The sequence below is a fragment of the Apteryx mantelli genome, chromosome 3 (genome assembly GCF_036417845.1).
Source record: "Apteryx mantelli isolate bAptMan1 chromosome 3, bAptMan1.hap1, whole genome shotgun sequence".
Classification (NCBI taxonomy): Eukaryota; Metazoa; Chordata; class Aves; order Apterygiformes; family Apterygidae; genus Apteryx; species Apteryx mantelli.
In genome coordinates this window covers 116,076,345-116,102,441 of record NC_089980.1, presented here as the reverse complement: position 1 = coordinate 116,102,441, position 26,097 = coordinate 116,076,345, and the positions used below count along the sequence as shown (strand labels likewise).

At 38.1% G+C, this 26,097-nt stretch overlaps 1 protein-coding gene across 1 annotated transcript in view; it reads left to right on the top strand.

Annotated features, from left to right (window-relative positions):
* The first annotated feature begins 6,513 nt into the window (after positions 1-6,513).
* Positions 6,514-26,097, top strand: part of MYOM2 (myomesin 2) — a 71,582-nt gene continuing 51,998 nt past the window's right edge. Inside the window, exons 1-9 of the mRNA XM_013945308.2 lie at positions 6,514-6,620; positions 7,676-7,798; positions 9,510-9,648; positions 9,848-10,005; positions 10,904-10,996; positions 19,802-19,890; positions 19,970-20,020; positions 20,314-20,478; positions 25,533-25,694. Coding sequence (XP_013800762.2) covers positions 6,514-6,620; positions 7,676-7,798; positions 9,510-9,648; positions 9,848-10,005; positions 10,904-10,996; positions 19,802-19,890; positions 19,970-20,020; positions 20,314-20,478; positions 25,533-25,694 — 1,087 coding nt within the window. The remainder of the gene's footprint in view (positions 6,621-7,675; positions 7,799-9,509; positions 9,649-9,847; positions 10,006-10,903; positions 10,997-19,801; positions 19,891-19,969; positions 20,021-20,313; positions 20,479-25,532; positions 25,695-26,097) is intronic.

Here is a 26,097-nt window from a genome sequence, read left to right as displayed (position 1 = left end):
TTTAGTTATGCTATTGTTAATATTTTTGGAAAGCACACTTTATTATATGTGCTATAGCCACATGACAGTGATAAACCTCTGAATCTAACCATATGTCTCTGCAAGCAGAATCACTTGATGTAATGAAATGTCAAACCTCTGCTTAACCTGTAAGTTATTAGCAAAGAATAGACACATTTGTGATGGCCGGTATCACCAGCTACTTGGAAATGTTGCATTGCTGGACATTGAGAAGTCTAGAAATTGATTAGAGAAACTCTATTTTTAGGCTTAATGAGGAAAGTAATGCATTTACTACTCTGAGAATGATCTGAAGATGATCAAACCCGTTACCCACAAGCATTCCAAGCATCTATTTAGAACCAATTTGAGAAATTATGCTAATATTATTCTCATACAAAAGAATTGTGATCAGTAAAAAATAAGTCCAGCTATGATGTAGCTAAAGATGTTGGAAAAAAGCTGAAAAGACAAGGGACCTCACAGCTTGCTGAGTAATGTCTGGAATTCCATATGGTTTAAGCATATGGGAATTCCATATGCTTCTTTAATTTCAGAAGCATTTGTGTTCTGTTGTCAACAAATTAAAATTGAATTCTTGTTATAAAGAAAGAAAAAATTCTTCAATGAGAGAGAGGGAAGCATCTTGTAACAACAGTTGATTATGTGCAGTTTTTCAATTCATCCCTTGATCCTTTTTCAGTACATGGAACATAAATTTCTGTACAAGATCTAGATACACATGTACACATGGAGATAAAAGACTGAAAAGAACACTACCATTTAAGAAGTTTTTTACCATTTAAGAAGTTTTATTATCAAAATGGGGAAGATATTACCAGACATTCTTCCTCCCATTATGTCCTAGACTGCAGTATCTATGAGCTGCATATTTATCCATGTTTGTTTTACAAGATTTCCATCAAAGTGAGTTCCCAGAAGGGATATGTTTTCATATTACTACCTACTGTAATTTTTACAGGATTGATACAACCATCTGAAAAGGACCACTTTTTTTCATGCAATATGGCAACTCTTCAAAATGGTCATTAGAATCAGCTAATGACTGGAAGTCTTCTTTCATCTTTCATCTTAATATATAGGCTGTATAGAAGTAAATATATTTTATCAGCTAAATATGATGGACTTTAATGTACCCTGGAGGTATAAGGTGGCAAAACAGTGCTTACTAATTTGAGCACACTTACTTGGAGTAATATGGAAAACAGCAAACAGAACTAAAGACATGGAGAGGGGAACAACAGTCACGTCATAGTAAAAACAGAGAAACCCTTGAGTCAATGCAAATGGTGAATGATATTTAAGGGAGATGATGTACAGAGGAGGAGCAAGACACACTAAGAATAAGGAGATGTACCTAGGAGCAGGATGTACTGATCTTTCAGCCAAACAGGATGGTAGGCTACATGAGAGCAGGCAAGAACCTGCCAGTTGCTTTTGGCACTTCTGCAGAGGGACAAGGACAGAGATGAGCAAAGAAGGTGCATATTGCATGGTATAGCACTGACAGGGCAGGCAGAGAAAGTACATGCTGTGTAGTGCATCAGTCATGACAGGAACCTCCTGTGTTGAGGAATGCAGGTTGTCTGTTTATGGTGAGCACAGCCATGCTCTCTTTCCTGTGGCATTTATCAATCCCATACATCAATTTATTTGATCGCCTGCCTCCTCTCTGAGGCTATGTGAGTGATCATGCTAGAATTTACTGCCTGTCCTTTAAATCTTAAATTAACTCACTTATCAAACTAACAACGTCTATATCAGACCTTGGCTTCTCTGTTCAAGAATGTGTCCCTTGTCACGTGGTCCTAGATTATTGCTTTCTATTCAGGTCACTATTACTACAGCATGAAACTATGCATATCTTGGCCTGGGAACTCTGTCTTTTACTCATGAAAAAGTATCAATTGTTACATACATGCTATTAAATATGTAGAAATATATCTTTGTATAAACTGACTTGAGCAGTCTAATTCATCTGTCTTTTATATCATTAATCCTTAAAGGGAAGGGAATTTTGCCTGACTTAGTTTTTTGGGGGGGTTTGATAGTCTTCTGAGTGGTTTGTACAGCACGTAGACTAGCGCAGTTATGTCCACGGCATTTACAGTCATAGAAATAAATAAGAAAAAAAATAATGTAAGAGCAGAATGGTTCTGTGACCCACCAAAAGAGGGAGGACGAGATGTGAGACTAATTATTGTAGGACCATCTTGTTCTATAACTCTGGATCTTTACAGTAAAGTCCAGAGAAGCTAATGGGATCTGAATAGGTGAAGTTCAAGGGTTGCTTGTGACACACTGGCCTTATTTTTCAGAAAGTTATCTGTAACTTTTAGAATCACATACCAGTAGAATTTGGTGAATAAAACTTATTTTTACTTTGTTACAATTATTATCACAATTAATTTATCTTTCTCTTGCAATGTTTGTGTGATTTTTTGTTGACTTTTCCATTTCCTGATGTGAAATAGATTTTTTTTTTTTTTTTGATGCACATTTCAAAGCATTGCATGGATCTTGCTGCTGGGTCAGTTCCACCAACAGACTTGTCAGTATAATTAGGTCTCTAGCCAGCTGCCAGTAATAAAATCTTGATTCACCTAAGTCAGTAACTTCAGTGGGGCTAAGCTGTCATCTGCTTATGTTATCTAACTCTGTTACTGGTATGTTGACTAAATATTCATATATATTTCAAACATATCACATACGTATATTTCAGTAGAAAACTGGGAAAACAGTCAACAAATTTCCTATGAAGGCAATAGAAACTTCTTTCGTTCTAAACTCAGATACCCTAAATTCTGTGTAGACTTTGCTGAAGCAATTTTTACAGTGGGTCTGTGATTTTGCTCTTCAGATACTCATCTTTGCAGCACTATTAAGTATTAAATACATACTCTGCAAACATCGTTGTAATTAACCAGTGATGATTATTACATTTGGAACGGTTGCCAGGCAGCTCCCCTCTGTGTTAGCAGAAGGCTAAATGAGCCTGGCTGCTAACAAGGTCTGTTAATTGCTTGTGTGGAGGCAAGATAGGAGTGCTGGCTATGTGTTTCTGTCCTATAGGAGTTGGGCAAACATGCAAAATATCTGAACCCAAATTTTGAGAAATCCTGGCTACTGATTAATAGAAAAGATACACTAATTAAAAGGTAAGTTTTATATTTCAGGGAGAATGCTAAATTGTAAATAGCAAAGATATTGTCTCCCATCTCAAAAATGAAAATAATCCAGACTTTGATCTGTTCAAACATATGGGCGTTATTCTACAGCCCTTATACATCAGATCTGAATTAGAGTTATACATAGCAACATATAAATTGCATGTGGATGAATTCACAGAATTATTTAAGAGGGCCATGCATAAACATAGGTAGCTCTTAACAGCTGAGTCAGTCTTATAAGGAACCTATGGGTTTGCCCTTTTCATTTAAGTGAAAGGGCTAATTATAAATAGAAAAGAGGGAACATTATACCATTAACTGTCTGGTTAAGGTATGAACTAAGGGGAAAGTGAAATGTCATATGCACAATAGTCATATAATTAGACAACAGGAAGAAAACCTGTATTTGATGTCTGTGTGCATAGCATAACGTTATGAAGGGATACCAAAACTAGGAGAGGCTGAGGCTGCTCATGGGTCTATGCAGCCGTGTTCATGTAACTATGACAGTGTGGCAGCCCATATGATGAGGTCTGTGACAGCTCAGTGTTGTGTGAGGGCATCTAACAAAGCTAGCACCTCTGCAAGGTGCTGCGCTGTGCCATGCTAGCTTGGGACATGTCAGCTTTCTTATTTCACTAGACATGTGGCGATACATTTCTTTGAATGTCTCAAACTAGTGTTGTCAACCTGTTTTATTTGTCTTTTGGTATCTGGTGTTTTGCCTAAAGCTCTCATTCCTGAGCTTGTGGTTGTAGCCCTCGTATGTCCCCCAAAAGGAATAAAAAAGTAACAAGAGAATATGCAGAAGGTGCAGTTATCAGGTGATAAATTACAAAAACTCATCTCTTTGAGGGTCATGACTTTTTTTTACTAAGACGGTCTCTGCAGGAGAAGACATTAGCTCTATTTAATTGTAGAATCTTTTTCTTGGAAAAGTAAAACTAACTGACATGAGAATGGCATGATTTGGGAGGGATCTGACTTAATTTTTGAATGCTTGAAACTAACCATCGCACAGCTAGAACGTATTACAGCACTTAATTGGTAATGATTATTTCCTCTTATCATTAATGCTTTATGCTGGAAATACTGGTATTTGCAGCTACTTTGCCATGTATTAAGGTTCAATTTTATAGTCTATAAAACATTTTTTTTAATTAATTTGGTCTAATCTTATAATACTTAGGCAAACTTCCCAAGTAAACACATAAAATGGAGTTACCTACCAGATTAAGAACTGCAGTCTTTCATTGAATCATTTTATGTTTTTCTTCCTAGAAGCATGATATACTGTATGAGAAATTTAGTTCTAACTTTTGAATAGTAAATTGCCACAATGAAACATATGAAATGATTTCTTCTGCAGATACAGTATATCTGGTAATACAGCTAGCAAAAACATTAAAAAATCACAGTTGAAAAATTCATGCAAAAGTCATGAAAATGTCTGTAATTCTTCAACATTTTTATTGCTGATTGTTTCCCATTCTCAAATGGGTATTTTGCAAATAATTTTTCATATCATGAGATAATAATTATAACTCCATAATGTAACAGAAAACATTGCTTTCAAAATAAGTAATAAACATTTAAAAACCTATTTTCAATGATATTTTATGGAACTAAATTTATTGCACATACTTTTATTACAATAAGAAGAGATTAATGAAACCAAAAAAAGTTCTTTGCAGTTTGAACGTTGACAATGAAGTAGTGACTGATTTTTTAAAATGAGATTTGGTTAAAAATTTTTAATTGAAACTGTTTGTCATTTAATTTTAACATGTGTACTACTCATCTTTTTTCCCAAAGTGCATGTCTCTAGCTATATGGTATGAAATAGAACATGGATTAAAATCTGTCAGTACCACTGCCTTTGAAATTAAGTAAGAAGAGCTTACATTGTATCTAAATCAGTTTACAAGATTTCTGTTCAAATCCCTTTGAGTTTTGCATTTTATATGTGTCATGAAGCTGCCTACTTATGGGACTTTCAAATGCAAACGTTTGGTATCGTTCTAAGGATTTTACTCATAGGCAGGTTCTGCAGTGTGTGCAGTGCCCAGTGAGGATGGCAGTCATCCCCTTTCCCTCTTCAGGTGGCCCCCGGATGAGCTGGCCTGGCTCTGTGTGCACTGTCCAAAGCCATGCCTCTGCCTTTACACCAGCTTCTGGAGTGGAGCTGCCAGACTGCATCCCACCTGGGAATAGCCAGCGCAGTCCCCTTACATTTCAGGAGGAAACTAGGTTTTATTGGGGGATTTTATTTGCGGGATTTGGTGCAAGCTGTTTTATAGACTTTATATGGGGAAATTGCTTCCTTTGTCACTGAAATGCAGCCATCTCTTGGGGAGCGTGCCGCTTGCTGATTGACCACTGCAATCCCTCACAACCATTTGGGCCAAGTGTCCCAGAAATAAAGAATCCCATATCTGACTGAAACTGCAAATGGGACTTAGAAAAGCAGACTGTAAGTACACAAGTGGACACCAGGCCAGGACATGGCTGGTCACATCCCCACTTCTGCAAAAAGCTGTCTGTGTATTTCTAATGAGCATAAGTGGGTAGCGTCTCTGGCTTATTTTAACGCCATGCTTGGGAATTTGCTTAACTCTGGCTCCGTGGAAAACACACCATCCATGGAATCACTCACATACCTTTTGGGAGCTCCCAGAAGGCTTCTGAGCACCTTCTAGCCAAATGCTGTGCTTTGGAGAAGGTCCCCAGGAGAACAACAAGAATCCATGGTCTAGAAAAGATAACTCATGAGGAAAGCTTGAAAGAACTGGTTTTGTTTAGTTTAAATGAGAGAGCTCTGACAGGAGCTTTGAACAAAATCTTCAGATCTTCAACTGGCTGCTTCAAGAGTGGGTGAATGCAGTCTATTTTGTGTTTTTGTGATGAACTAGTCAAGAAACAGTGACCTTAAGTTACAAGGGACCTAATAAAAGGTTGGAGGAGCAAAGCGCTGAAATGCTCCCAAATGCCCCCAAAGCTGTGGAATTTCCATCCATGGAAATTTCTAGAGGAGGTGTTAAACAGCATCTGCAAAGAAGGAGGGAAGTGATCCCCTCAAAGTCTCTTCTAGCTCTTTCATCTATGATTCCATGATTCACTGTTTGGCTAATACGATACAGCCTGAGGTGCCTATGCGTACCATTGATAGCATTATTTGTCATAAATTGATGGAATTTTATACATTTGTGTATGTACACATATATGTGTATGTATGTAAAAATATCAGACTTAAATGTCGGAAATATATTGGTAAATGTGATTTTATTCCTTATAGGAACTGCTGTTTGTAACAGACTGAACTATGTCATCAGTAGTGGTGCCATTTTACCAGAGGAGACACAAGCACTTCGATCAGTCCTATCGCAACATTCAGACAAGATATGTACTTGAGGAATATGCAGCAAGAAAGTAAGTACCATGTATTTCACAAATGTACCACAGAGAGATTTCTATTTTGGGTAATCTGTTTTTAGAAGCAAGATATTTACAGATTCCCCCCCTGCCTGAAAAGTCTTTCACTAACATAATTAGACTTTCTAGCTTCACAGCAACTCACCTACACAGATCTGCTAGATCCCTTCTGTTTACTACCTCCAAGTTGGAAATTCCTTCCTTTAGGCTATGATTAAAGCTCATTCTGATTTAAGAAAAATAATTGGAATTTATCTTAAATCAGAGAAGCAATATTTTTACCCATCATCCCTGTATGACATGAGAATATTTCTTGTCCTGAACTTGGTTATTCCAAATTACGGTTTCTGTTATTTAATTTCATTTTTTTAAAATTTTCATTAAAAAAGTTTTAATTCCTCTAATTTGAAATCTCAGGGTTTTATCCACAAGATCCAGGTTCTTTGTATCTCAGACTGGAGCTTTGACTCTGTGTTGCTTAAGAGTCACTGTCTTCCTCTTTCTGTATTTAAGGTAAATAATTACCTGATTGCACCCTAGTGGTGTAAACGGGAATTAACTCGTCCTTTGGTCCCAGACCTTTTCTTTGTTGGACTTCAGGGCCTCATGTGCTTGTCCAGCTTTCTGTGTGAAAAAGGAGAGTTTATGAGGAAGTTTATGTGAAGCTTAGAAATGTAGGAATATTTAGATGTTGCTATAAGGATTCTCTGTGTTTTGTATAATAGATGGGCTGGTACCTTCGTGCTTCACTGAAATGCCCATACCATAGCACTAAAGGACTGGAGACTGGATGAATATAAATTTGATAGAACTGAATGAAGTAAAATGACTAATGATCCCTAGTGACTGATAATGGGTATTTAGCCTCTGAGGGACAAGTGGGAATTGGCGCACCCTAGTAGCAGTGCAGTTAATGAGGAATACAGAGTAGGTTTCTCACTGAACAATGCTCAGTCCTGGCATTCAGCTCATTTAAAGTAATTTCTTTGACTTCTGTGAGTTCATGTTTTACCATAACTGCTGGGTTATAACAATATCTTTTATATTCGAAGGGCTGCTTCCAGACAGGCTGCCTATTATGAATCATCTGGCAGCCTGGGAAAAACAACATGTAGACTGTGTGCCAGGAGGGCACGCACCTTGGCTCATGAAGCAATGCAAGAATCCAGGAAAAGGTAAAGCTCTGTTGGTCCTATCTGACCTGTGTGGTGGCTCCGATCCCATTTAGTATCTATCTTTTGCCAGGGTTCTTTTCAGAGTCAACAAGACTGGAGGCTTCTCCATCACTGTTCTTCACTAATCTATTTTGGCTGGAATACTAAATGATTGAGTGTCCTTTTCAATCTCATGTTTCAACCCAGAGTTGTTCCCCACTGCCCAGTTTGACCTTTGAAAACAGCATTAAAACCAAAAGAAATTAGAAACTACATAGAATCCAAAATTAACTTTTCAAACAAACTTACTACACTATTCCTGCATTTCTGGGTGAGATCAATTTAAACATTTTGAGTTCTTTCTTTAGTATCAAGAGGGCTTACTGTCACATCTCAATTACAGCCTTGATATGAAGTCCTATACTAAATGTGCTGACAGCAATGTTCCTGTTAGTGAATCTGCATGTGTCTTCTCTACCATACTCTGCAGTGACTTCACCAAAGACATAGACAATATATGCTACAAGAAAGAATTTTGTTTTCTCCTTTCTAGAGAATGTGTAGAGAGAATCATACACATTCATATGTTTCTGGTACTTTGTTTTGAAAGATATATCCTAGAAGCTGGACGTTCCAGGAAAATCAAACTTGTTTGCCTACTCGGTTGTTTTTGAAACTGTTTTAACCTCTATCAATATAAAATAAGACATGGCAGAACAAGGCTGGTATTTAGAGTATGATGAAATGATGCAAAGAAATTAAAAAAACCCAACCAAACAGACAAATAATAGCCTGAACTACAGTTCAGTGAGGTTCATATAAGTCTTCTTGTTTGCTTCAGTGCATATTGGGTTATGCCTTAAGAATCTTATTGTATTCTATAATGACGGTCATGCGAGAAATTTCAGATATTCAGCTCCTTTCTTCATCCTGTTGGCAAAACAATGAGTTGTATAGGCTGCTTACTGAATCAGCACAAATGGAAGACCTTGGGCTATCTCCTCCAAATTACGTTGATGAGATTTTTTTTAGGAATTTTGAAAAATCTATGCAATCAGTGTTTTCTCACTGTTACCCAAAGTTGCTCACTCACCCTTTTAAAAGCCACAGGTTTCTCAAAAGCTTGCTTTTTCCTGGCAGTTTCTGCAATACTTTTCACTCAGTCTTATCCAAGAACAGCTTTCTCACATGCAGCAGTTCATCAAACATTGGTGAACTGCATGGTCTGTATCTTTCAGGTGAGGTCAGTTGATAGAGCCCATGGAGCTAAATACAGTGCTTCCCAGGTGCTAGATCCAAGGGTATGACATAAGCAAGGTGAGCGAGGCCCAGCTCATTTCAGTGTGTGACGTACGTACAGAACATGCCTTCACTCCCCTGTCCTGTGCTTTCACTGGGAAGGAAAATCAGGGGCCAGAGGGATGCTAGCTAGGTTCTTGATCTTGATGACCAGAGGACTAGGACTGCAGGGTACCATGTCATAGGAACTATACCAGTTTCTAAGCCTGAAACTATGGCCCCACACATTTCAGGGGAAGGAAAGGGAAGCAAAATTCATATTAATTTCAGGTTCTCATTAGGATAGGCAGAGACACTAAGAATAATTCCTAAACCAGATTTTACATGCTGCTGATAGAGTTTCAGAGCCCTCAGTTGCCTACTGTGTATGAGTGATATAATCTTAAGCTTCATTTTAAGTTACTCTCACCTGATTCTTTTTCTTGTCTTATAGAACTCATGAGCAAAAGTCACATGTAAGTGAAGAGAAAAGGATCCGGTTTGCCAGTGAGTTGTCTGCTTTGGAAAAAGAGATTCACACAGCCAGGCACCGTGCTAGAGAACATCTGGACAGACTTGCTATACAAAGGATGGTACAGTGCTGAACAATTTTTGTTCCTATTCAAGCAGAATTATAAGATAAACTGCAATTTAAGTCTGTGTTTCAAATATGAGTAGTAACTTCACATCTTTTAATCTTGTGGATTTAAGGCTAAATCTCAGAGCCCATTTGAGTCTGGTGCTAGACTTTTTTTTCTTTGTCTGCCTTCATTTCTGTTCTGTATTCAATAGGTAGAAGAAAATATGGCCTTGGAAAGACATGCTGTTGAGGAAAGCATAAGTCAAGCTCCTGAAATTCTAGTGCGCCTGAGGTCTCACACTGTCTGGGAAAAGATGTCTGTGAGTCTTTGCTTCACTGTACAAGGATTTCCCACCCCTGTTGTACAATGGTAAGAGACTGGCCTTTCACAGGCCTTGAAAAATGTTGTTAAGTTTTTTTCGTTTGAAAGTTATGACATAACTGATAAGTATCACATAAATAATGGCTATGTTAAAACCTGTTTATAATCCTCATAGATGGGCTGGATCATAGCAGTTGATACTGCAGTGGAAGGAGTGGGAGGACACATTGCTCAATGGTTCTGTGTAGTGTGAGAGGCAAACTCGAATATTTCAGAAAGCAGACTGGGAATTGCAACTCTAGGTTTTTTTGTCCATCAGTTTCCTTGATGATGAACTAGCAAAGGGCAAATATACTGCGCTTACAGGCTTGTTGCTCAGCCTGGGTAAACTTGCACAGCACCATTGCTGTCATGGACAGTACCCATGTTTGTGTTGTGTCAGCCCCTGTTAAGGTACACACTGTTTGAGTGTAAGGTCCCTGAAGCTGCCCTCCTTTCCACATGAGTGCAGTCCAGTGGATGTGAAAGCCCCAGGATGAACTATGAAGACCTAACCTGAGACATAACTTTGTTGCTGCTTCCCTTTTTTGAGCTGAAGTGCGTTACTGTAATCTAAGATGCAGTTTGCTTCCCACCTTGTGTCAGGACTAGTGGACTGGAAAGTTCAAGTCACTCACCACCCTCTCTCTGTTTCACTGCCTGCTCCCTGGTTTGGGTGGGCAGGTTCTTCTCCTTCCATGTTCCTCCAGCAGTGATGGTCCTCCTTTGCCTTCATGGCCCCACACATGTCTCTCTGTGCATACTGGAAAATACTGTGCTCAGGTAGAGAGTATTTTCAGAGAGAGCGGTCAGATGACAGTAAGTGATATCTGGATGTAAAAAATCTACTTAATTATTGCAGTGAATAGTAGCTGCTCTTAATGAGTTAATTTTTCTTGATTGTCAGGTATAAAAATGAGGAACTGATTACCCCTGCAAGTGATCCAGGAAAGTACAGAATTGAGAGCAAATATGGAGTACACGTGTTGCATATAAACAGGTAGATTATTCTGATGGATATAACACATTTTTATACTCTATACAAAATATTTTTTATCAAATATAGTTGAAGTCATACAATGGCTGCAAGAAAGTTGTTAAATTCAACCCACTTAACTTCTGCTCTGTTGGTACTCATATTTGGGCCAGAGAAAGTTCACTAAATAGTTGATATTAGATCATTGAAATAAAAAATTAGATATTTCTATTATTTAACTTTAGCAATCTGCAAGTGGATAGCAAAATAGAGGTAAGTAGCTAAAAGAATTAGTTCCTTTTTTATTAGAATTATATCTCTTTGTCAGTCAAAGTGGAATATTATCTGTATATTTTATGTTCTTCCCAAGATGAAATTCGTTAAAGTAAGAAAAATTTTAGCTGGTCATGACAAGTATACTCGATCCTCAGAATTTTTTTTTATTATATGGTAGTATGTTCTGTTTACTTTTTGATCTCCATTCTTTGGTCTCCAAAAACTAAGTATTTACTAAAAAAAAAAAAAGTTCTAATTTAATTCATTGTGTTTTGCAAAACAATGTTAATCTTGTGGTACAGTAAATGCCTGGGTAGAACAGCTTCCCTAAAATAATCCTAAACTGCCCTAAACAATTGAAATATTGCATGTTAAATGTGACACGGTGCAAGATTTTTTTTAACATAAAAAACCTAAAGAAAAATGAAGCAACTGTGGTGTTCAAAAAGAAAATTAATATTTAGTGCAGAGACACACACAGACAAAAACTTAATTTTTCCAGAACATGAGCATTAGCTGTGCTCAAACAGCTGGAATATTTGTGGCTGAAACTTGGCCAGCCAAACATTTCACCTTCTACCCCCTCTCCACCTGTTAGCAGTGGAAAGAGCCCTGAGCATGGCCTTGTGGCATTAGAGCAGAAAATGAGTGCATCATTCCTTGTGCTTTTGGGAAAGACTACTTGGCTCTGACAGCCTCAAAGGAAGTCCAGCCTAACTCTTCACCTTTCCGTGGCTTGTCTGGGGATGAAAGGCACATTCAGAAGCTGGCTGCAATAACTGCTCTAATGTTGCTTAAGTGATCCTCATCTCACACTCATACTAAGATTAATCATTACTAAGAGATACTAAGACTACCCCCCAGCCCGTGAGTAACTTGCTGACTGTTTGCTGCACCTGTGAGATGTCTCAGCATGGCTGATCCATCCCATCTACATTATTTTTGGAGGTCAGGTTGGGAGGACAAAAGATATAAGCAGGCCTCCTCTCCTGCAATCCTCTCCCTTGCAACAGGGTGAATGAAAACACTCTCCTCTGTCAGGGGGTGAGCGGCAGTTAGGAGATGAAATATAGGCGAGGTCCTGCCAGTGAGCGGCTGTACTTACGCTCCTCTCCCTTGGTTCACGTTCATGCTTGGCGAGTGCGGGTGCCCAGTGCTTCCTACACAGGCTCCTTTTGTGACATGAGTAAATGGCATTTTGCAGAAATGAGAATCAGTATAGATGCTGCTGGGTGGCTTTTTGAACATCTATAGCTACTGCTGAAGGGTGCTAATGGCTTATATCCCCTCGATGCTTTTTCCTCTCTTTCCTGTACCAGTCATCACAGTCATGTAGACACTGTCCATAACGAGTTTCATGAGTGTTCAGACCCACCAGTGCTTATGCAGACACACCATAGTGTCATTTATTGGCACCGACTCAGATTCTCACACCCACCCATAGTCACCCACTGGCAATTACCTGGGAACCGTGTACAAGGCCCAGATCTGTACATAGTCACATGGGCTCAGTCACGTTCAATCAAGCCGCCATCTTCAGAGATGCTTGCTTTGTTTCTCTTTCCTTCTATCCAGCAGTGCATTTTTTTTGCCAACTAAAGATGCCCAGCTGCTCTCTGGCAGGTTTTACTTCTCCACTTAAAAAAATATTGGGGGATCATAGGCCCAGAGTTATGATTTATTTACCATAGTTTTATACAGTTTATTAAATTAAAATTTCTAAGCTTAAATATATCTATTACCACTTTATTTTATTCCAAAACTTGAGCATGAACTGTACAGTGCTTCCCAAAAGACAGAAAATCAACATGCAGGAAACTGAAGAACATTTTGACAGTGCTTTTCATTACTGTTATTGGGTGTTTCTTGTATTTCAAAACAGAGAATTTATAGCTGGTTGGTTAATATATACATATTCTTAATGGTTTATATATAAACATATATCAACTAACTCTTCAAATATCTGTCTTCCATACATATCTCTATTTATCTATATATATGCATATTTGGAAAGTTATTTTTTTCCTGGGAGTAGAACAGTTAGGATTTTCTACCTATCCACTTCAGTACTCTCCTCAGCTGTTCATACCAAAGCGCTGAGCTGTATGTCATCTGATCCACAGCCACTCAGAACAGCCTTGGAATTTCTTGGCCAGCTTCTTAGTGCTTCATTGGAGCTCAGGGAATGAACTTTTCCTTCTGATGCAAGTGTGATATTTATTCCTATGAGTATTCTTTGATCCCAGTGGAAAAATTCTTGAGGCACCAAATCCAGAACGTCACTGTGTCATTTTAAAGTGGTAACTGGACACAATTTCATCCCCCTATTTGCTGTCTTTGAGGGTCCATAAGCCTACAGAGTAACCAGATCATTTTCATTTCTCTGTCTCATATTTTTATGATGTCCTGTGCTCAATTTACTACATTTTCTGCATTCATTCAACACTATCATTATCATTTACTGCCGCTTTTTTGCTTCTTCAAGTATTATTTTAGTGTCTCAGATGGGAACTTGGGTTCAAGGTCTCCCTTGGGCAGTAAAGAAAAAGTATTTGAAGCTTTCTTTGTAATTTTTGCACATCTCACAATTATAGGGGCAGAGACATTTCCAGTCTGCACTGTGGCAGTGGTCGATCTTGTTTTTTATCTCACTTCTGATAGATGATCCAGAGGACCCTGAAAGGAGCCCTCTGAGAGAAAGCTACTGGTAGTTGAAATGACTGATACATATCTGAGAAAAGGAGGGTTTGTTTAACTTGTATTTCTTTACTCCACCTATTTCAATTATGAATGGTCACATAATATAAGAAAAGATTTCTATATTAGAGATAATCAAGGTGAAGATGCCCTGTTGCCTTATAACACGGCCAAGGAATATGTTGTGCATTAGTGTCTATCCTAGTACTTAAAAAGTACTTAAAAGTAGCACCCAGTTGGTGCTACTTGTTTAGCAACAATTTTTTTAACCATTATGCCTAGGCTATTTCTCTTGCTGATAGTAAAGTCAAATGACTCTTTAAATGACTAACTTGTCTTTATGCAACCCTAAATGGGTATATTGTGTTTTCTGATATGGTACTGGGGCACAGAAGAGACAGCAGTGTGCTCTGGGTGTCCCTTTGCCCCTCAGTGAGCCGGCAGGTGAGCTGAAATGGGTGAGATGGTGGAATGAACAGAGAAGGAAGTTTGATTTTTCCAGAGTTCTGTCCATGTGGCTGCACAGTGCCAAATATGCACGGCCCAAAGTCTGGCAGTGTTTTATCTTCTATTAGGGCCCTCTTCCTTTCCCATTTCATTAAATCACCATTTAAGAAGTGCCTCTAATTGCAGCAGGGAAAGATTTGTGGTTGCATCAGCAAAAAATGTGAGGCAAAGCCAGCAGAGTGCAGTGTAATCCCTGCTGCTGCTTGGCATAGCTAACCCACCGATCAGGCGCTTGGCTCCTAAGAACCACCAGCGTTTCTCTAAGAAAAAGGCTTAAAATCTGAATGAACCTTCTTTGCTAACTATTCTTATTTAACAGATGACACTGTGCAGTCTGTACTATATAGTACATATATATAGTATATAGTCTGAAACTATTTTAGTTTCATTAGGCATAAAAGGCTTGAAATGATTTAATCTGGAGATGCAGAGAGGGAGGCCTGCTCTTTCTCCTGCAGTAGGTAGAGGCAGGGCAGAGCGCAGGCCTTGCGGCAGAGGCAGGAGATGTGGCCGAGACCGAAGGCAGTGTTTAGCAGGCAGAGCCTTTGGGCTGTATGGGGCAGATGGGGTGATGACACACTGCAGCTCCCAAGGCTTCTCAGGTGTGCAGTACCAGTGTGTGTGTAGATATAGCAGGTACTTCCCTTCCTCCGTCCTTGCTGTAATGAAATGAAATGGTCTGTGATCTTCTGTCCTGTTGGTCACTGTCCCCTGTAAGCTGCAATACTTGGGATCTCTGTTTGTCTTGAGGCTGCCACTGCCTCTCAGTAGCTCCCGTTTTTGATAAAAACAAACAAGCAAACAAACAAAAAAAACAGCAAAAAGTCAAATTTTGATCATGCCTATGAGCCAGTAGTTCTAGAGAGCATTTCTGCTTTTTGCTGTCATATAACCATAGCATTGAAGATAATTTTGTCATCTGAATTCAAAGGATACAGTTTGAACTCTATATAATTTACTACACTCTGCTTCTTGTTCTGGACATGGGCTGATTTGCAATCCAATTCAGGCAAAAAAGTTACTTCACTCTTAACTTCTGTGTTTAAATCTCCACCAGGCATAGGGATGAATACATGCATTTTAAACAGGTGTATCTGCCTGGGGAATATTCTCCACACAAACATTAGCACTTCAGAGCCTGATGTGGATTCAGGGCAATTTAAGTTTCACAAAAAGTATTAGTGTCTTGGGACAGGCACAGCTTGGCACTCACACTTCAGGGTATCTAAATGTACTCTATGCAAATTTTGTCTGACCTTTGTAAAGGCCAGAAAACACATTCTCCATCATGATGCAAGAATCACCATTGGAGAGACCACACCTTGCCTCCTGGGTAGATTAAATACAATTTCTAACCGGTCTTGAATCAATGCTCTTTGCAGCGCAATTTAGGAAATCTAGAGTTTTTTTGCGTACAGGAAAGCAGATAGTTTCCTGAATAATCCTCAGTCTGAGTATTATCTGACACCAAAGGAGAGTCAGGACCTGATGTAACTGGCCATCCTTTCCAACTTTCTTCAGAGTGTGCATTAAACCAATGTGCTATGTAGCTCTCCCCACTAAGCCCATACAATTCCACCATAAGGTTCAAATGTAGTCTGCTGAATATCAGGCTATTTGATATTAGGCTGATGTGATTTATATGCTGGAAAGTCGGATTAGAGAGCATAGCAAGCAATAATCTATTGTAAAATGCTTTCAAAGCAGTGACCTCCAGAAAATGGGTAGAGTTGTTGCAACTTTTTGAATAGTGGACTGTGGAATAGTTACATGTGTTTATAATGACAGCAAGTACCTTGTTTCTCTTCTTAAAACCAAATGATGTTGTGAGAGTGTGGTCAGTAGTTTGATCAGCAGTTTCTTTTCTTCTCCCTGAGGAAAATAGTTCCCACTCCATCAGTATTCCAGATGATTTCTGTCAAATTGCTGCTTTCAGACTTTGAGCTACTTGTGCTAAAGAATATCCCTTTGTGAATATCCTGCTTGTTCTAGTGGTTTTTATGATCATATTCTGTTTTCTCTACCTTGGAGACCCTCAGAAATGGGAAAACCTTGTGAAGAGATGTGTTTTGCTGTTGCTTATGAGAGAGCAAGGATATGGGGAGGGGACTGAGAGTAGCACCACTCTATATCGATTTGAAAAGTTCATCAGGTATCTGCCATTCTGCTTGCTCATTCTAGGGAGACAGCACTGCAGCTCTCTCACCTCTGAATTTCTGATGCTTTGAGTGGTTAAGCACAGACTGGGGCTCCTTGTTTGTTTACAAAATACATTTTTCGAGTTTCCTGATTATTTGTCTGCCACCTTGTGGTTACTGATAAATCACACTTTTAATCCTGAATCCTGCGTAATTCTTACAAAAACAGGTTCCTGTTGACTGTTGTATCTGGTTTTCACTAGAAAATGAAGCCCATACTGAAAGCAGATAACCCCTTAATTATTTTAAAGCAATAGCTAATCAGAATGAACCTCAGTTTAGATGTACTGCTATTTTGTCCTTGTTGATAACACTCTAAAACGACATCAAAATGTTAAAGAACAGTGAAGCTGTATTTGGCAGAAGCAAAGCAACCTGCAGCAAGGTTTCCGCTGCCCAGCCAGGGCACATGCCTGGGGAAAAGCCTGACGGCTGTGCTACAGCATATGCCTGCCACCGGCACCTCGGAGTCGCACTGCTGGGCTATGCCTGCTGCAGAAAATTAAACACATCCTCTGCTACAGAGCCCCCCTGGCATGGGATGGGCTCTGCCCATACCGGTAACTTTACTATCTCTCAGGACAGGGCAGCTGCATCCAGCCCATCCTCTGGGAATGGTCCCTGAGCCATGTGACCTCCTGAGAGCGCCCGGTAATCCTTTGGGAGAGCTGGCACACACCAAAATGTGCCAGGGGCTGCTCTGACACATCAGCACTACGGTGATCAACATCCAGTTTCTGGGCACATTCCTTGGCACTGTTTCAGTTTACAAATGTATATTATATCTTATTATATATAATGCATAATATAATAAGTAATATACAGCCTGTAATCTGTAATATATAATATAATGCATAGTGTATAATATATTTATATATTATGCCTTAAAATAGACTAAAATAGATGTAGTGTAGAGTGTCTGGAACTCTGTAGAGTTCCATTGTAGTTAATACTGCAGTGCCCCTTCTTGTGAAGACTTTTGAGATGCCTAGCTTGGTGTTAGCTTGTTCCATTAGAGCAAGGCATTGCAGGGGCTGTGAGGAGTGTATGAGTTACACTCATTTAAGTATACAGGTATTACTACGTGACTTTTACTTGCTTTTGGCCTTTTTATCACATGACTGTTAATATTGTGAAATTAGGATAGTAAAAAAATTTCTCATTTTTAAGAAGTTAGTGGAAAGAAATATTGTCAACTCAGATAGCTTTCAAGCAAGTCCAGAATCAATTAAGCTTTGTATAGATTTGTGAACAGGTATTGGCATTTTTTTAAATCCTTCCTGAAAACCAAAAAAACCTTGAAAAAAATCTAGCCTAGCATTTCAATTTTCTTTTTCAGAATTACTTTGTCCAGACTATAGTAAGACACTCAAGGGCTTCACACCCAACTGCAGGTGTTGTTGGTTAAATGAGCTAATCTTGGGACTTACCACTGTGGCTTTGGTAATTAGTTGTATGATAGACTTGGTATTTTGCTGCTTTATTTTGTGAAATATGTGGCTGAAGATTTGCCTCTAGGAGGAGCTATGAGTCCTGTACGTTTAAAGAGATAAAACTCATTTTAACACACCTTCATCGAGTTGTTTCAGGCATCACAGTACAGATGGTATCATTTCTGTGATATGACACTGTCCAGAATATATGCACGGGCTGAAAAGTAGGTGTCTGATGTACCTGTCACTGGTGTCACACACCACAAAATCGGCATCCTGTTATGCAGTTTACATCAAACACTTTCACATATTCTTTCTTCATTCACACCTGGGATATATAACCTCTTAGAAGACAAGTGCAGCCATAATTTCATCCCTTTCATCTGACAGCTTCCAAGAAGATACAGATTCATTCTTTTGAGGGAAGCTAAGTGTGTGATGCAGAACATTACAGCTCATCACTGGCAATTTCTGAGTGGCCTCCATTAAATGCACTGGAACTACACAGAAACAGGATTCAGTTGTGTGTGTTTCAGTTAGCAGTCTATGAATAACTGACTGCTCAACCTAACAGAAATCCCAAGAAATAAATTAAAAAAAGAATCACCAATTTTGTGAGACACAGACATATTTCTGAATACTTGGCTAATAGAAAAGTTGCAAAAAATATTGAATTGGGCCAAATCACAAGGGTTTTTTTTAATTCAAAACCAAGAAGTTTTTTCATACTGGAGTATTTAGTATGTTTCTGAAAATAAACAGAAGTAAATTCTGAAATAAATGTCCTTTTGAATTGAAATGGTCATTTTGAAATATCAAAATGAAATATTCAAACTTTTCAAAATTTTTTCTTTCTTTGTACCAAGTTGTTTCAACATAATTGAGGATATCTCATTCTACCCAAATCTGCGTATTACCAAAAAACAGCCCAAAATATTTTTAACCTTTTCTAGTCAGTGGTTTTTTATATTTATTAGAAACATATCAGATAAATTACTTCAAATGCAAATTTGAGTAACTGAACCAAAAAAATTCACAGAAAGAGTTGGTTTCCTTTACTTTACCTCAATTTAATGTCAGGATAACACCCATGGACTAAATAAGAGAAGAACTGGGTTATAAATTTTGTGCTTAAATCTTAACTTTTGTCTTTATATCTGATAATGTAACTTCCCCTTCAAGGAATGATATAGTAAGGGAGATATTCTGCCATCAGTCGCTATATTGCATGAAGAATTAACTATGTTTTGTTTCATTTTCCATTATATTGTCCTTGCATAATAAAAATCTTTTCTTACTTATAAACAAACAAACAAACAAAAAAACAAAAAAAACACAAGCCAAAACCATTTTGCCCAATTAATAGTCTAGGTCAGATTCCCTGTTTTTATATCATTTCCTCTGGACTGCCTAAGAGATATAAGAGAGGCTGCAAATGCCAATAGCTGCCAGCTTGCAATAGCCATAGAAAGGGGAGATCATTTCCAGTTTGCTCAAGTTAATGCAGCCTGCACTGTTTCTGTGATGAAACTGCAGCAAAACCAATACCAACTTTCTGATGGTCTTTCATCAACTTCTTGTCCTGCCTGATGCCAGCAAAGAGCTTCACACACTTTGCTTGGGTTTGGCATATCTTGGTTTGTAATATCAGTCATTAGGACCTTATGAGCATTGTTTGTATTTACACAGTCATCTGTTTTTCTCCTTCCCCTTTTCAGAGCTGATTTTGATGATTCTGCTACCTATTCAGCAGCTGCAACAAATGTCCATGGGCAGGCATCAACTAATTGTGCTGTGATTGTGCGAAGTAAGTCCTACTTCATGATTAAAACAAGAAATAAATACTGTGCTCATTTTGTTGACTCGTTGCTGTCTGTGTTTTATAGGGTTCAGAGGGGATGAAGAGCCTCACCCAGCTGGAATAATGCCCTTCCACTGTAAGCAATTTTTTTCTTCTTGCTTAGATAGTTTATATACTCTTATTACTGGTCAGAGTCAAAGTAATATTCTACAGATTAGAAAATTGGATATAACTTGTTTCTTCTGGCTTAGCTTTCTAAGCATTCAGTCACAATAGCAACTGGCTAGATGCTTTTAATTTCCAAGTTGCATTTCTAGATCAGCATAAAGTATAAGAGAGTTCCAGCTCCTGTTCAAATTAGACAATAATCTGTTGGTTCCAAGTACATTTTACTTATACTCAAGAATGTTTTGATTTTCTCATGTATAGTGCCCCTGTCATGTGATGTTTGCTTCACCCATATTGATGTCCAGTTTCTGGAGAAATTTGGAGTCACCTTTGGAACTGAAGGTGAAACATTGACCCTTAAGTGCTCTGTGTTGATTACCCCAGAACTGAAAAGACTACAACCACGTGCTGAGTGGTATCGAGATGGTAAGTTGTTTTTTACTGAGGTACTGCATCTGCCCCCGTATACATGATTTTCAGTTTTTTTAGATGCATATCATCTTTCCTTGAAAACTTTGTGGAAATTTGTATTCACCAATTACAATTATCTTGGCTGAATAATATCTCCTACTGTTCTGGAGAATTATCTTAATTGCCATATTTATGGAGGGGGAAGAAGTACATGACATGATAGCTACAGGTGATGCAGGAAAAGGGGACAGTTCAGAAGAATCCGAGTCAAAAGAGATGGCTTTATGCTCAGTTTTGAGCACCTGTATTGTTAGCTGTGGGCAGAGAAAACCTCACATTGTCTTTGGGCAATAGAAGCATTAACTGTATAGGAGCACCTAAGATCTACAAAGATCTGAAAGCAGGTCTTCATTCCAAGAACACTGTTGTGCTCCTGAAGATGTGCACCTCCAACCACTCTTCCCACTGCATGTCTCTGCAGCAGAGTGGGGGATGTTGGCTATGATACTTATCTACATTTGTTTTTCATGTAACTTCTTCATAAATTTATATTCCATACTTGGATTCAGGAAGGGCTCTTACAACTAAACATGTCATAAGAACTAATTAAAGCTTTTTCTTCAAAGGACTGTGGGTACCAGTAAGTGTTACAGCTCCTGTGGTTTAAATGTTTAGCTGCCTTGTGTAGCACTGACCCATGTTAGATTTCTGGGTGTCCTGCTCAATGCAAAGGAAAAGCTAGGAGCTGAGTAATATCTAAAATAGTTACTACTATTGTAGCTACACACTAAAGAGAATATAATACAACACAATAGTTAGACACTAAATAGAAGCTACCTGGAAAATCAAGGAGGAAACACTGAGGAGAAAGGTCTGGCTTAAAACATAAGACTTTCAAAACTAAATTCAGAATACAACAAATAACTAATTCCATTTGGAATTCATAGTCTTGAACTCTCTTTAAATTAGGTGACTTGGTCAACCCTTTCTTGAGCACACATTTACAAAAGGAGGAAGTGATCCTATATTGTCTAATAGTGCAATGATTATAAGATTTACTCACTAGGTAGAGATGCAAACTCACTTCCCAGATTTGAACATGCTTCATAATTGAATGCTGTGACCACTGAGCTGAAGGGTGTTCACAGAGCAGTAAATTAATGAGGTGTGGGTGTAGGCCTCTATTTCCATATCTTGTTCCAGTATTTATTGTGAATTTTATGTTAAAATGTGTTTAATTTAAAGTGCAGAAATATTTATTGGAGCAAGGCCTGGAACACAGGACTTCTCTGTGCTGTACAAGTGCCATGTTGATACGTTGCTTTCTTTCTCTGTTTTGTCAGTGAAAAACTATGTCATGCCAAATAAAACAGTTTTAACTGGAAGTACCAAAAAACACTTAACTCAAGCATGTTCTACAGTCTGGTGGATGGTACACTAACTCTGCATGAATAACGTTTGTTCATTCCACAAAAAAGGTCTTGAAACATAAAACTAAGTACTTAAAGTTCAGTAAACTGTAGTAGATATTTAGCTCACTAGCTCTCACCACGCACAATGTCTGCATAGGATTCTGAAGGAAATATTCTGTTTGAGGATATAAGGAAAGACTTGGTTACTTTTGAATGGTGAGACCTTTCTCCCAAGGGACCACATTTGAGAATGGAGAACTGATGTTGAGACTGGTCCCAGACAAGCTGGTAGAATTTTCCATAGTTGTCAAAATGTGGTGGATAAACTAAGAACTGACAAAAAGATTAATAAGGCAGTCAAGAAAATTCAAGATTAGGAAATGCAAAAAAAAGGATTCTTACATAGCTGCTAGTTAAGCCTTTTTTTCCCCATATATTCTATTTTATTTCACATAGATTCACATCTGACACTTCAGAGAATAGACTGCTATTTACTCTTTCACTCCTATTTTTCTATCATTGTGGATACTTGATTGTTTGGGGCTATTAGGTGCTACTGCAATGAAAATACTTAAAAATGGTTGTTTTGTTTGGTGAATAATCTAAAATCTGAGGCTTATTCTTGAATCCAAGTTCTATTCGCACTAAAGTGTACAGTGATTTGTAATTGCTATAAATAGAGTCTGAGGTGACCTATCTGTTTCAATGGTACCTTTAGTTTATCTCCTCCTGGGCCCACCTTACAGGTACCAAATCTCTGAACTTTCTGAATTTCAGAACAAATTTCGTTTTTGGAACTGTAGCCATGAGGAACTGCTAATTATCTAGAGATGCCCCATGCTGTTCCAATTTTCATCTAGTGAGAATTGTTCTAGTTGTACAGTTAGGTGAAAACGAGCTTTTGGCCCTTTCGGTTTAATTCTTTGATACCAGTGTAATTTCTTCTTGATGTGTAATATTATGCTCTTTATGTTTCTACTTATTTGACATAACACTATCTTCTCTGTGAAAACCTGAGGTGAAAATATGGTCTCTTTGAAAGCGAATAGATTTTTGCTAGTGACTTGAAATAGAAAGGCTTTTGCCCCATTATGCTATAGATATTATAGGAAACAGAATGATATGAACAAGCTTAAAATTATCCATCATTGCATATACATGGATCATGGTGTGTGTGCATCAACAGGCAGAACTTCATCCCAAACCTAGCAGGAATTCATGAAATATGAACCTTTGCTATGTGCTTGAATTTCCTATGCTGAGTCTCTGAGAACTGGAGGCAATGCATAAATGTAAATTATAAGGTTAATAATTCGTTCAACAGTATGAGCTTTAAAAGTGCTGTTCTTGGAGAGGTAATGTTTAATTCTACTCTTGTATTAAGACAATCTTTATTTTTCCTAAGATTTTTATGTTCGTATTAATCAAGTAACAGCAACTAAAGCCTTTAGATGGATCAGTGTGATTTACTTCTATTAATTATACACAAGAGAAGTATGTGTTTATCCAGAATTAATAAGCTTCACACAAGTGCTTGTCTACTAGACTCCTAAGGATGTGCAAGTCAGCTGAATCAAATCCTTTGAAAATGTTTGAAAACTGACAAACATGAGTACTACATCCACAATTTTTGGCCCACTTGGAACAGTTTAAGATACTGAAAGAACTATATTGAAATAATACTTCAGGAATGTATATCCAACCTGCATACGAGTTCAGCTTGTGATAGAAGCTTTCTGTTATTGATCTCTAATGTAATATAAATATTATAAAGCTGTATGAACAAATATTCTGCAGTCATTTATACTGGAGTCTAACATAAGATAACTGGAACTCCTAGGAAAAAAAACATCAAGTGCAGAATTTGGGTGAAATTTCAACAGATCACAATACATGAATTGGGCAATTAAGATGAAGAGAAGCTTCAAAATATAGTAATTTCCAATTCCATATATGAATTATCATCAGAGTAATATTTTAGGGAAAATATCTGTTATACTCATAGCATCATGGGAGGGTTGAGTTACAGTGTCTTTGAAGGTTAGTCTCTTCTGGGTTCCTTCTTTGGTAGATTCTCAGAGAAGTGACAGAACAGAGCATATGAATAGACTGGGGGTTTGAGCGCAACAGTGAGTCCCTGGAATTGTCACATTATGATGACGGCAGGTACCCACTCATGTAGCATTTCTGAGTTCCCTCATGGCCTCCAAAATTCATTCTTTGTCTTGGCCTTATTTGGAAAGTCATCCATCCAACTGCATTAAAAAAGACAGCCCTTGCTTTCTAAGGGGACCTGGTGGGTCTTTGGTCCTGTGAGAAAGAAAGAGATTTTTCTGCTCTTACCAAAGCTGGAATGTTCTGATTTGAGGTACATGCAAATGGTGGGACAGGATGTGGATGATTCTGGCCTTAATAGACAATACAAGTTTGCCTACATTTGCTTTTCAGAGGTGCTGGTCACTCAACTTCCTTTTTTACTTCATGATTTTCTAGAGAAATCATATTTTGGTTAACTGGTTAATATTAGTAAAGACATTTTGTGATTTCATTTAAAATTCTTCATGACACTCTACTCAAAGTCTCTCTCAGTACCATTGTGACTTGCATAAGAAGAAGGGGACATGTAGATTTTCTAGGTAAGGATCTCATGATTAAGGATCTCATGAGAATGAGTGCAATTGAATTTATTTTGTATGCTTCTCACAAAACAACTGTATGCTTAGGTGATCATGTAACTTACTGCTTTAAGTTTTAGTAGCCTGTGTCTTATTGACATTTTATCATCTGAACACAGGCCGCTTTTAACACCTTATTATGCAATACATAGGTAACTGGGCAAACTGATTCCTCTGCAATTGTGTGAGTATGGGCTCCAAGCTGTTTTTAAGCAACAGAATAATAAATATCTATAGATCTCCAGCTCTTTTTAATACAATTCTGCTGCATTGATTAGAATAAATTAGTATGGAGCAGGTCTTATGGAGTTAAAATAAAAAAATAATCCAATCAATTATTGAAAGAAGGTGATAGGAACTCTCTTGACTAGCGTAAAATATTCTGCTCATATTTTTGCTCTAGTTCACTAGGCAATCAGATTAATTTACATTAATCATGGGTCACCACCTCTCACTTGTGAGAAATTCAAATTTAATTTCATTCACTGCTCAACAGGCATGCCTTGAAGAATTAAATTTAGTGCATATTTATAGCAATCTTCAGATTAGATTGAAATCTGATCTTTAAACTTGAAGGAAAAAATTGGGTAATCTGACATTTGACCTGAACAGATAGCAAAACTTATTAAAAATGAATCAAAGTTCCATTCTACATCTCTTACAGTGTATGGAAGGTTTTTGCATGATTGTTTTAAAATGTGGATTAATATTTTTCCCTGGCAGTGTATTAGAAATGATAGTGAAGGGCATTCAGTCCTGCTTCTGTTGTTGGCACCTCATATTCTCTAAAATTCAGCAATGAAATAAGTTTGGAGGGATCCAGTTTAGTCTCTGTAGAATTTTGATAACATCAAAGCACTGTGACTCCAAATGCAGCTGGCACAGAGACCCGTCTGTGCCCCTGACCTGCACAGAATGGCACTGGGAAGTTGGTTGTTCTGGTCAGTGTGGGAACCGGCGCCTGATGGTTCTTCTCTTCCAGACGTGCTAATAAAGGACTCCAAGTGGACAAAGTTGTACTTTGGAGAAGGCCAGGCAGCTCTGTCTTTCACCCATCTGAACAAAGATGATGAAGGTTTATACACCCTGCGTATGGTTACAAGAGGTGGGGTGAATGAGTACAGTGCATTCCTGTTTGTCAGAGGTAAGGTTTTCATTTGTTTCTTGGGGAGAAATTAGAAAGAGCAGCAGGAAAAGTAGTTTTATTTAAACAATCTCATCTAATGAAGAAAGTGTAAGAGAAATCCAGCATTTTGGTACTTTATAGTTGTTTGATTTTCTTTATAGTAGTCTGTGCTAGAAACAAGACAGTGACATCACATGAGTGGGGAGCTTCAAAAGGAGTTTGCTTCTGAAGCTATTTTCCTTCCTGAAGAACCAGAGAAATCAATCTTGTGAAGAAACATTTTGTTTCCTCCTTCACTGTCTCCTTTATCTGGTAGGGACTAAACATCCTTGAATTCTACCTCTCCTCACTGTGATGATTTTTACTCTAGAGATTACCAGATAGGAGTGGACCTTTTCAGGCATTCTCATGTCCTGTGCCT